Below are 13,154 nucleotides of genomic sequence, written 5' to 3' on the forward strand. Positions count from 1 at the left end.
AAGATATAAACTTATATACTTTTAAGTATAATTTTAATGTGTTTGTTGAAATGTATGTTATTTAGGGTTTTACAAGAATATGCTATATTATTATCAAAAGCATATTCATATCCCTTTGGGAAAGTTCTATATAGTCTTAATATATATATACACAAAAATACAATATATGTATATACCTCCTTTCTAATTATAATAATATGTTTTTAATGGTCCCTTTTTTATTTCGATTTATACATAAAATAGAAAAGGCAAACACGCACACCCAAAAAAATGAAAAAGGAAAAACTTTTCGGGAAAATTATTCTTATTAGAACTTAAAAAAACAAAAAAAATACAACGAAGCTATATTGCGTCAATTAAACAGGGGAAACATGAAATCTTATTAATTTATACTGTTGGATTGTGTATGCATGGATATATATATATATATATATATATAGAGAGATATGTTCTTATGTAATGTAGTTATAAACTATAGTAATGAAGCTAAGCAAAATACCGGCATATATGCATGCGCATGAATATATATGTATATAAACTACATGTGTATATATTAAAAACAATTTATAAACATAAGTCTTTAACTTTTAGTCATAAAATGCCTTGAAAATAATTGATATATATTTATAAAAAAAATAATAAGTTGGAATAAAAGAATAAAGGTAGTTATGATATATATGCAAAAGGAAAATACTATATCTTTAAAGCGATCTCATCAATGAGTTTTTTTACGATATTTGTGTATATAAAAAATGTGTATAAATGATAAATAAATGAACTCAGCATAAATTTATGGCGAGATTTTATTTTCTATTAAGCTTCGTCTTATTATGTTATTTTAAAAGTGATGTAAATAAAAATTACGCATATATATTATATACATATTCAGAGGAGAATCGACAAATATATCGCAGTGTATCATTGAGGAAAATAATCCAAAATAAAAATGTATAAAAAAAGAAAAAAGGGAAAAATGAAAAAAGACAATGCATTTATGTTAATATATTAATTGATGAAAATCAATAGATAAAGAAAAAAAAATATAATAAAAAATTAATAAAGTATATACATTATCATGCTAAGCATTTCTCATATTCAGTTATTATGTGTTTTTGTAAAATTCAAATAAAAGCACAGGGAGATATATTTATTCATATATTATGTGAATTTATCAGGTTTGCCACTTATTTCATAAGTTTTGAGTTTGTTACAATTTTTGTATTTGCATTGTATAAACACACACAAATGCAATATATACATGTGTATATGCACACATAAATAAATTAAATTCGAGGTAAAAAAAAATAAATAAACAAGGATATGTGGGGTGGGGGAGGAATATTTTCCACAAAAAACATAGGCATATATGCATGCTACATTGGACATAAAGATTCACATTCAAACGAAAATTATATGCATGCGCAAAAGAAAAATATATTATATTTTTTAAATTCGAAAATGAGCAAAAAAAAAAAATAAATACAATAAGATAAATTAGAAATATATTGACATTCAATTGATATTTAACATTATAGCGACATCATTATTATTACACATTTTTGAATGTGTGATAAGCATATTATTTCCTCTAAATATAATATTGTTAAATATTATTACAAGCCTTTTTTGCTATTTCATTATAAATAAGGCAATAATTAAAAAATTGAAGCATTATATATATGAATAAAAGAGTTGTTATATACCTTTAAGTATATAATATATATGTTTTATTTATTTACAAATCTATAGCTTGTTTTTAAAAAAGACTATTATTTATTATTGTAATAACTATGTGTTATATTGATATATTATTTAATAAAATATCTAGATATATTAGTTTGGCTTTTTGTGTAATCAAAAAAAAGTTTATAAGCACACATAATAAATGTAGATATATGTGTGCCTATTTGTACTTGGAGTTAAAAAAAAAATAAAAGTTATTTTATGATAAAAACAAAGGTATCATTGTATACATAAATAGATATGTGTATTGTTCGATACTTGGAAAATACAAGATGTTATGCAAATATTGTTTTGGTGTAACAAAAAAGGTATTAAACATTAACTAAAATGAAGTATATGTGTATATATATAGAAAAAATAAGAAAAATTGCAATGATAATCAATGTATGTAAATTATAATTATACAATGATATAATAAAAAATCCAAAGGCGTGATATTAGGAGGTTTCCCTCTTCACTAGTATATGCGAATAGTATACATAAAATAGTTAGGTGTATATATGTGAAAATGATTTGGTTATTGTTTCAAGAAAGGTTAAATATTTCACATTGCTTATCAATTTCAGCATTTTAAAGCTCTTCCTGTTTCGTTGAGCTCTTGAACAAAGTTTTCGGCCCTAACAAAATCAGTAGATCCATATATAATTTTTTTATTTATTTTTTCTTCCAAATCTTTTAATGCTGAAACTTCTATATAATTTCCACCACCAATAATAAATATTATACAATCTTTTATATTTTCATTTTTGATATATAAATTGTTCATTTTAGTATTTGGTGGATTTTTCGGATCAATATAAATAAATTGGTCATTTAATGCGGAGGGCTTATTTTCTATAAGCGTTTCAACTAGTTTAGTAATTTTTATTTCTCTTCTTTTAGGTAATAAATTTTTAGCTCCCTGTAATATATTAAATCCTTTATCAATAAATATATTACTATATGTATTAAACTGTTGTTTAAAGGAACTGGCATTATTAGTAGAGCTCGAAAGAACATTGCCAAATCCATTACTAGCTGTACGATTTAATTGTGAATTAACATTAATATTAATATTCATGGATTTAAAATTTTCTAATTGTTTAATAAAATAAATAGCTGATGTATCTATATTTAATTGGTTTAACTGCTGAATAAATTGATCTACGGTTTGGGGATTTAAATTTCTTTTAGCTAGGTATAAACATAAAAAAGCTCTATATTTATCATAATTATTTGCTTTTGCAGAATTGAATATATTATTCATATGCTGTATACACACTTTATCATTAGAAGATTCAAAATCAAATTCATTTTCATAAAATCGATCTAGTTCTCTTTCTTTTATTTCTTTAATTAATTCGGTTAATATATTTGTATGCATATCTAATAATCTTTTATGTTCAGCCATTTCTGGTAATATATTCATAGCAGACATCAATCCTCCTGTTATATTATCATTATTATTGGCATTTTTATCATTTTTATTTAAGTTTTTCATTTTTTCATTATATTCATTTAAACATTCACTTATATTATTTGCAACTTCTGGAAATGGTTTATTACAATTGTTTAAAAAAAATGAGTCATTATTATCAATATCATAATGCTTTGTTACCGGTTTTTCAGAACTTTGTGGTGTATTACTACCCCCACTACTCGGTACTAAATTAATTTTATTCAATTTTATATCAAAAACATCGTGAATTAATGCTTGATATGTCCAAGAATGTTGGACCATGACACTTAAATCTATATCTCTATCTGCTAATATTAGTAATGGCCTTTGTGCATTTTTTGAATTAAATATATAATTGTTTGTCGATCTTAAATTTAATAATTCATAAATATTTTTGTGTAACTTTTCTGCAATCATTTTAGAAGGATATGAATCATTTGATGAAACTCTTATAATAGGTACAACACCCAGCGTGACTATTAATGAAACTAGGCCTTCTGTTATTTTGTTCATAACATTTTGTATTAAATTATCGTCTGTTTCATGGAGTATTTTAAAGCAACGAGGCATATTTAAAGAAAATGTAGAACTAGATAAACTAATAAATTTTAAGTATCTATCTGTTATTTTCGATATATAAGAAACTACATTATTTTTTACGCACTCATTGGCAAAATATTCAAGTATCTCTTTATCTATATATGAAACAAAATTGATATAATAACTCCCATACATATTGTTTATCATATCTTTTATAACTTTATCTATATTTTCTTTATTACCTCCAATAAAATAAACGGCATTCACCTCTGGTATTGTATTTCTTTCGTTGTGTAAATTTAAATTTAATGTTACACCATGGTGCCTTAAATTGCCAATTTTTAATAAAGGGGCTAATATATTTTGGCCCTCAGAATCATATATTAAAACTTTCCATATTTTATCATGAGAATAGTATGACATATTACCACTATTATTTAGCCCATCACTATATTCATTTAAGTTCAGCATATTAATTGCGCTGTTTTTTTGTTCTTCTTGGATATTCATCGACATTGTCTCCCCATAAGCTTCTGTATGTATGTATGCATGTAATTAGTTAATTATTCAGTTTCTTAAAAAATATAACAATAATAGGGGCACCCTTTTATCATATATATATACGCATGTATATATGTTTCTTTCTTCCCCGTCCTTAATGTAATTATCCCTTTGAATGATATTACTTTAGGGGGTACAAATATTTTCACTTATGTTTCATTCAGTATGAGTCATCTTTTTATTTTGTATAGATTTTACTCTCTTTTCCCTTAATGATATTAAACAGTTTAAATATTTTATATTCTGTTTGTTTACGTTTTACAGTTCACATTACTTTATTTTTTTTATATTTGATTACTAAAATATTGTTATTATATTTTTTCATAAAACATGATAATTACCCTTATAAAAAAATTTATAATTTCAGAAAAATACGTGGATATTTTAATGACAATAATACTACTCCGTTTAATTTTTTTTTTATGCATTATTTCAATTTTATTTATGGAGTTAAACAGCCATTTTGTTTATGCATGACGGCATTGAGTTCTTGTATGTTTCTAAATGTATGAACTAATAAACACCGCATAAAATATTATATTTACATATAAATATATATACATAAAAATATTTTTTATCATATACGATGGTACTATTCTCAAAAATTGGAAAATTATTAAATTAATTTTTTTTTTTTATTTACACTATATATAATTGTATGTATATATTAACATGTATTACACTAAGCAAATGTATACAATACATATATATAAATCTTCTTAACAAGTTAGAGTTCCTCGTTTATTACATCATTCTTCTTGTAATCCTTTAATGTTACTTCGTAATATATTTTTCCAATATTTCCAATACGTATACCAATACGTCTGAAAGGGAAAAGCATTTTCATATATATAAATATTGTATTATACATTTAGGTATGTTATATATGAAAATATTTACGTTAAAAAAAAGGGGAAGAGAAGAAAAAAGAAATTCTATGGAAAAACAAAACAAGAAACATAAATAAAGGACGAAAAAAAAACTAAAGCCGATTTTCAAACCTTAATTCACCAACGCACATTCCTATTAAACCCTTGTTTAATGGAGTAACATTATGCTTCCCAACCTTTGAAAATTTTTTAAGTATTATTGAAAAAGAAGGTAAAAACATATGATAATAAGGATTTTCAAGACAGTAAACATGGGCATAGCATGATGTATAACTAAATAACGTATACATATTATTGAAAAAAAATGAATTGATATAACACACAAAATTATGAAAGCTCGTTTACTATAAATGTCTGTTCAGCGTAACCAAATTTATAACCCTGAGAAATTAGAGCATATCAAAAAAGGGGGAAACAAATATATATTATGTAAATGTGCGTAATAGAAGAAAGGGACACATATATAGCGACGCATGTATAAATATTACTGATAATACATTAGGCATAATATCTATCCCTGGAGCTACAAGTAATAATTTGTAATATATAAAGAAAATATTGATCAGGTAATATAATAATGGATAATAATTACACACAAATGTAATAAATATAGGAATAAATCATGTGTGTGAAAATAAACCTATAGGTAAATTTTTTTTTTAATTAATATTTATTTTTTATGATTTTAATGGGAATACAAAAAATATATAATTCTTACAGAATGTCCTTATATGAATTGTTGCTAGATCATTCAATTTTAAACCACATTCTACAGTTGATTTTTTCAATATACGAACACTATATTTATTTTTTATTTCATTGTCATTTAATTTGATATAAGTTTCATCATCAGATTTTACGATATATAATATAAAATAAAAGAAAAAAGAAAGATATAAAAATTTCATTCTGATAATAAATATATATATACACCAATTTATTGATATATATGTGCATATAATATTTATGTATCTAACATAATATATATTATTCTTTAAGTCTATTCGTAATTCATATGTTTAATTGTAAAGCTGCATCATTAGCATAAATTATATGATAGGTATATGATATAAGTATAATACATTTTTTTATTTTTAAAATATTACATTTTTTCTATAGCATTGCTTTTAATACGCTGATACATATTTCTATATGTGTTCGTATTTTTTAGATTTGCATAATCTTATTTATTTTTATTATTATACATTTTATTTATTTTTTTGTCGATACACATTCAAGTACACACTACATATAATTTGTATACAACAATAAGCATTTGTGCATTTATAATTTTAATGTATATATCCATTGTTAGGTGCGAAATTAATGTATAAAAGACGTATATATTTTTTTTATTTATTAGTATTTATGAACATATTCGATATATGCATGGGTAAATTGTATTTACGAAAGTTGCTCATTTAATTATTTATAAATTGCTTATAAATGAAAATTCATTTCTTGCTTGCAATAATTTTCATATTAAAATGTTATATATGTGCAAAAACAAAATATAATAGCTATGGATCGTGGATGAATTTAAAGTACCCAGGGAAAAAAGAAAGATCAAAAACCTACCGAATAAACTTAATGCATATCAATAATACAATTCCGATAGAAAATATATATAGAAAAGTGCATAATAATTCGAAGCGTAATATAATTTACAACGTAGAATACTGCAGAAATTGCTTTATAAATAGTTATTATAAAAAATCGAATATAGTAAAAGTTAAGCGCCTTAATAATTTATGGGCTAAAAAAAAAGGTGTCGGAAGTACAAAAAATGGTAGAGATAGTAATCCCAAAAATTTAGGTGTAAAAATATTAGGAAATAATTTTGCACACGCTGGTAATATTATTGTTAGGCAAAGAGGAAGGACGTTTAAACCGGGTTATGGAGTAAAACAAGGAAGAGATTTCACTTTAGTTGCAACTAAATCTGGAAAAGTTCATTTTTTTAATCGTGTAGTAAGTATTATTGATGTTAGTACCCCTAAAACAATGACGTATAAAGATGTTTATCAAGAAAATCCAACCATTCTAAGCTTATCAAAAATGTGGACTTCTGCAGCTTAGAAAAATACCATTTACATTACTAAAATAGTCACAAAGTAAAAACAATGAAAATGAAAAATAACAAATATTATAACTACGCCTATAATACATTTTATAAAACTATATCATTTGAATATATGAAATATTTATAAAAGCGCAGGGTATGCATCATTTTCGTTTGTTAATTATACATATATATATGTACGTGTGTATGTAATATATTTTTTTATGTTAAAAATAAATCTACAATTTATACTTGCATTATATGAAAACGCATTTGCTGATGTTGTATTGTTTGTAGACATTATTTTTTTATTTTGCATAATATAGATAAAATTTGTGTAAGACAAATATAAGAAAAATAAAAGCAAATTTTTTTTAAATTTATTTGTGATTAAAAGATGAATTATATAAAATATTTAATATACTTTCGAAATAAGTACATAAAAAAAATTAATATAATATTCATGTAATATTAAAAAACTTCATAAATTGGTGATAATATTTTTTTAATTTAGCTATTTTTTTAAAAAAATTATGAACAAGACATATTTTTTATTCTTTTTATTTGATAATATAAAAATAAATATACATTACAACATACAACTATAGATAAAAACCAACGAATGTATTGTTATTTAAATTCAAACTAATTTTATTCTTAAATTAAAGAAATGTATAATACGAAATGTTGTTATTCATAAACTTACAGTTTTATAAATGTATAATAAAAAAAAATAGCTTGCTTTAATATGTAGCTTGGAAATTACATAAAAAAAAAATGTGTATGGCTATTTATAGTTTTTAAATATAATAATACAATATTAATTATAAAATAAATATTTGTGGAAATCATTATTTTGGTAGTACCCATAAAAATTAATAAAAAGTATAACATTCGTATGATTCCTGACTAAGAGGAAACTATGAATAGTGTGAAACATGTATTTTATATATTGAATTGAATTTATTTTTTTTTGTAAATAGCTCATATAATTTTATTCAATAAAAAAGACAGGTAAAAATAATAATAAATAAATAAAATAGTAAGGTTAAAAAATAATAAAAATCGCTATTTTACCAACACATAAAATATTTTAATTATTGTTGTAAAAAGTTCTAACCGAAAAACGAAATAAAAATGTAACGTTCTATTTCAAGTTAATATATTTGAAATGGTTCTTTTTTAAATATAAAATAAAATTATAATTGAACAGTAATACAAATATCGTAATATATCCAAAAAGCACAAAATAATGTACACACGCGGTGGGATGAATTATGAATACGCCAATCCAATGGCGTTTAACATAAATAATAAAAATATAGAAAGTATGTCTCATGGTGGTTCTCCAACTGTTAGACCAGTTCCAATAAATTATCAAGGTTACACATCACAAAATACAAGTGTAGTTTCATTTAATAATCAAAATAATATTAATAGCAGTGATAATTCAAATTTTTATATCCAACGTTATAAGAATCCTGAAAATGCAAAATCAGCTTTGAAATATAGTACTACACAATATATACCAAAAAATAAAATAGATGAAAGAAATGAAATGATAAACATTCGTAGGCATCGTAATTATATAAATGATAATAATGGAAATATAAATAATCGTTCGAATCAGAATTCGGTTGTATTACCTGCAAATTATAGTTCATATAATAGATTGCCGATAAATTCTTATTATGCAAATGGAACAGATCATACCACCCAAAACAACGAAATTAAATTAACTTATGATAAAATTGATTCATTAAATAAGCATGAGAAGATAAACTCTATGACTACTCCCAATACTATGGGATCCAATAATCCAAGTTATGATGAAAAACTCCAGAAAACGAAAAATGTATATATTCAGGATCCACAGAAAAATAATAATTTTGAGATAAAAATGAAAAGAGATGAAAAAATTTCCAACTCGAACAAACAATATCTTATCAAAAAAGAAAACGACGAAACAATGTTATTAGATAATATAAATCATTCAAGAAATGTAATATTTGCAAAATCTCCAAAAAATAATACAAATTCTCCAATATATGATACCTTAGATACAAACAAAAAGTTAAGGATTCAAAATCAATTTGGAAACGAAAGTAGAACACCTGCAAAAAATGAAATCGAATATAAGGGAAAAAGAGAAAAAGATCTGTATAATAAAGTTAAAGGGGGTATAGAGAATAGAAAAGGTGAATATTTATATAAAGAGAATAATGATATGGAAGATACAAAAAAATTAAATACAAAAGAAGTACAAAAATATAACAATATTCCATTCAAAAATGATGAAAAAAAAAGTGAAAGGAAAATGAATATTTTAAAAAACAAAAAAGTGAATGGACAGAGTATAGACAACGATAAGAAGAAACTAGAATGTATTGTTTCCATGAATTTTAAGGAAGATGCATTTGATTTAAAAAATGGATTAAAGGCATTTAAAAACATTATTATTATTGATAGAAATAATGTGATAAAAAAATGGAATGGATATGAATGGATGAAATTAGAAAATGATTTTCATTTTTTTATTAAAGCGAGATATGATAATAAAGGGAATATATGGCTCATAAACAATTCATATGAAATCTTAAAATTAAAAAATAACAAATATAAAAAGTATGGCAATATAGCCAACGAGGAGATTGTAGACATAGGCTTTGATAAAAAAAATATTTTATGGTGTATAAATCGTAAGGGGGATTTGCTTAAATGGGACAAAACGCAATGGAAAAGAATAAAGTATTCAGGGTTTCATAAGCTAATAAGTTTAGCATTTGACATTAAGGGGAATTTATGGGGTCTTAATTCGAAGAGAATATTAGCACTTTGGAATACAAAAAATAAATGCTGGGATGAAAAAATTATTAATTCAGAACTAAAAATATCTTCTTTGGATTTTGATAAGGATGGAAAAATATGGGCAATTTCAAATAATGGCGCGTTATTAACATATGTATCTAACCAATGGATAAACTTTGGATATGTATGCTTAGATGAGTTAATTTCTATCAGCTTTAGGATGTAAAGAATTGTAAGTATGAAGGAACAAAATAGTTTTAAATAATAAAAGTTCTGTAGTATTTTGTGATAATAGTATTTTTTTCTTTGATTTTAAAATTGTAAAATATTGCAATATTTTTTAAAATTAGCACAGTTTATACATTTTTTCTGTATTTATTTTCTGTCTTTTTCATTTAATTGGGGTAAATAATTCCCTTAATCATTTTTTACATGCAGACCTGTTTAGAGGTAGATATATCAACATATTTATATACTTCACCAATAGACACAATTTGAACTATACATATTAAAATCACCAATAGCTTCTTTTAAAGCATTATAATACTCAGAATGAAATTCTTGTTTAATTTGAGAACAATATAATGGAAAAAATTATATATTATGATTATGTATATATAAGACTATAAATAGATGTGTTTTTTAATGTTACATATAAATGTAATAATAAATTGAAAATAAAAAAATTTATTTAATTCATGGAATATATTAATTGAAACAATTTATTTACGAATTAGGAAAACTCATTATTTATGCAGATGCATTTAAAGCATCATCCTTTTGTATATGTTACATTTAAATAAGAGTAATAGGTAAAAACAAATAAGAATGAAGATAAAAAATTATACAAACTTTTAAAATATGTAAAAATTAATTTAAATTTTTGGAATAAAAAAAAAAAATAAATTTAGTAAACCCGTTTAACTGGAGGTACGTATTCCATTTCATTGTTTAAAGGTTTTGTAATGACACTTCTGTATGTTGTAAAAAATTTTGATTTTTCTACATCCCTATTTGTCATCCATGTTAAGGAATGTTTCAAATAATTTTTATCATCTCTATCAGGGAAATCATCACGAGCATGTGCTCCTCTTGATTCTTTCCGGTTAATAGCAGCTAATATAGTTTGAGCTGATAAAGTTAATAAATTTTCCAGCTCTAATGTTTCTAATAAATCTGTATTCCATGTTAAAGTTTTATCATTAATATAAACATCTTTAAACTGTGAGCAAATGTCAAGTATTCCTTTATACCCTTTATCTAATAAAGGGCCTACACGAAAAACTGCTGCATGTTTTTGCATACATACTTGCATATTTTTTCTAATATTAGCTGTTTTAATAGTACCTTTATTAAATCTTATTTGATCTAATCTTTGTATTGTTTCTTCACCTATATTTGTATTAGGATTAATTTTGGGAATATTTGGTTTATCAATTTCCATAATAGTTAATGCTGCTCTTTTTCCAAATACAACAATGTCTAATAACGAATTAGCACCTAATCTATTAGCTCCATGTACGGATGCAGATGCAGCTTCACCTGCAGCATAAAGTCCTTTAACTATTATATCATCTGTCGAAGTATTTGTACATTTATCAAAATTTGCAGATTGTGTTAATACTTGAGTTTTATAATTAGTTGGTATCCCCCCCATATTATAATGAACTGTAGGCAAAACTGGTATATATTGCTTTGTTACATCTACACCTGCAAAAATTTTAGCTGTTTCCATAATACCAGGTAATCTTTCTGTTATTGTTTCATGTGGCAAATGTGTTAGATCTAGATATATATGATCTGCATTGGGACCACATCCTCGATTTTCATTTATTTCTATTGTCATAGCTCTACTTACTACATCTCGACTAGCTAAATCTTTAGCTTTTGGTGCATATCGCATCATAAATGCTTCCCCTTCTCTATTTCTCAAAATTCCTCCTTCTCCTCTACAACCTTCTGTAATTAAACACCCAGCAGGATATATACCAGTTGGATGAAATTGAACAAATTCTAAATCTTGTAAAGGCAATTTACTTCTAGCAACTATAGCATTACCGTCACCTGTACATGCATGCGCAGAAGTACAAGATAAATATGCTCTACCATACCCACCAGTTGCAATAACTGTGTGTGGTGAAAAAAATCGATGGATTTTTCCATCTGCAATATTAATACATATAACCCCAATACATTCCTCTGGATTTAACATTAATAAATCTAATACAAAATATTCAACAAAAAAAATACAATTATGTGATAACGATTGCCCATACAATGTGTGTAACATAGCGTGTCCTGTTCGATCTGCCGCAGCTGCACATCTATATGCTTGCCCTCCTTTACCGTATTTTAAACTTTGGCCACCAAAAGCCCTTTGATATATTTTCCCATCTTTTGTTCTAGAAAAGGGCAAACCAAATTCTTCTAATTCAATAACAGATTCAGGGGCTTCTTTACACATATATTGAATAGCATTTTGATCACCTAGCCAATCCGATCCTTTAATAGTATCATAAGCATGCCACCTCCAATCATCCTCAGTCATATTCCCTAAGGCAGCATTTATACCTCCTTGTGCTGCTACTGTATGAGATCGAGTTGGGAATAATTTACTTATGCATGCCACTTTATATTTATTTTTTGATAGTTCTAAAGCTGATCTCAAACCTGCGCCCCCTGCTCCTACAATGACAGCATCATAATGGTGATCTACAATATCATATGCTTTGTTTTTAGTGAACGAAAAATGGCAGTAACTGGTTCGAATAAATTTGAAGTTTCGTACCCCTCTTAAGATCATTTTCTTTATTTTATACCCTTGTTACACAATTGTTGATTTTGCAAATATTTGGATAGTTTTATTACGCCCTTTTGTTGTTTATTTTATCCTAAATTATATTATGATCAATATAAGACCTATTAATTTTGTTCAAATAACATGTAGCGAGTTAACTATATTGTGAACATAAATTATGTAGTAATGTGAAATATATTGATAACTGGCCAATCGTAGTATGGCCCTTTTTACAAAATATATGCACACACATATACATGTAAAAATAAATATATATTTCTTTCTTCTAAATGTGCAATGTTCCCACTTTTGGAT

The 13,154-nt window shown here is 24.7% G+C and overlaps 5 protein-coding genes across 5 annotated transcripts; 2 read left to right on the forward strand and 3 right to left on the reverse strand.

Annotated features, from left to right (window-relative positions):
* Positions 1-2,305: 2,305 nt before the first annotated feature.
* Positions 2,306-4,237, reverse strand: PVVCY_0501830 (Sec1 family protein, putative; the record flags this gene model as incomplete). Its single annotated transcript, XM_008627554.1, has 1 exon — positions 2,306-4,237. The coding sequence occupies one exon, from the start codon at positions 4,235-4,237 to the stop codon at positions 2,306-2,308; it is 1,932 nt and encodes a 643-aa protein (XP_008625776.1).
* A 772-nt stretch (positions 4,238-5,009) lies between these two features.
* Positions 5,010-6,080, reverse strand: PVVCY_0501840 (conserved Plasmodium protein, unknown function; the record flags this gene model as incomplete). The annotated part of the gene is made up of 5 exons (XM_008627555.1): positions 5,010-5,106; positions 5,284-5,348; positions 5,518-5,553; positions 5,661-5,695; positions 5,891-6,080. The coding sequence occupies 5 exons, from the start codon at positions 6,078-6,080 to the stop codon at positions 5,010-5,012; spliced, it is 423 nt and encodes a 140-aa protein (XP_008625777.1).
* A 538-nt stretch (positions 6,081-6,618) lies between these two features.
* Positions 6,619-7,251, forward strand: PVVCY_0501850 (apicoplast ribosomal protein L27 precursor, putative; the record flags this gene model as incomplete). Its single annotated transcript, XM_008627556.1, has 1 exon — positions 6,619-7,251. One exon carries the CDS (start codon positions 6,619-6,621, stop codon positions 7,249-7,251), a length of 633 nt encoding a protein of 210 aa, XP_008625778.1.
* A 1,235-nt stretch (positions 7,252-8,486) lies between these two features.
* On the forward strand, positions 8,487-10,268 carry PVVCY_0501860 (thioredoxin-like associated protein 2, putative; the record flags this gene model as incomplete). The annotated part of the gene is made up of 1 exon (XM_008627557.2): positions 8,487-10,268. One exon carries the CDS (start codon positions 8,487-8,489, stop codon positions 10,266-10,268), a length of 1,782 nt encoding a protein of 593 aa, XP_008625779.2.
* A 681-nt stretch (positions 10,269-10,949) lies between these two features.
* PVVCY_0501870 (flavoprotein subunit of succinate dehydrogenase, putative) lies at positions 10,950-12,845 on the reverse strand (the record flags this gene model as incomplete). The annotated part of the gene is made up of 1 exon (XM_008627558.1): positions 10,950-12,845. One exon carries the CDS (start codon positions 12,843-12,845, stop codon positions 10,950-10,952), a length of 1,896 nt encoding a protein of 631 aa, XP_008625780.1.
* Between the last annotated feature and the right edge of the window lie 309 nt (positions 12,846-13,154).

Source organism: Plasmodium vinckei (assembly GCF_900681995.1).
Source record: "Plasmodium vinckei vinckei genome assembly, chromosome: PVVCY_05".
NCBI classification, from domain to species: Eukaryota; Apicomplexa; class Aconoidasida; order Haemosporida; family Plasmodiidae; genus Plasmodium; species Plasmodium vinckei.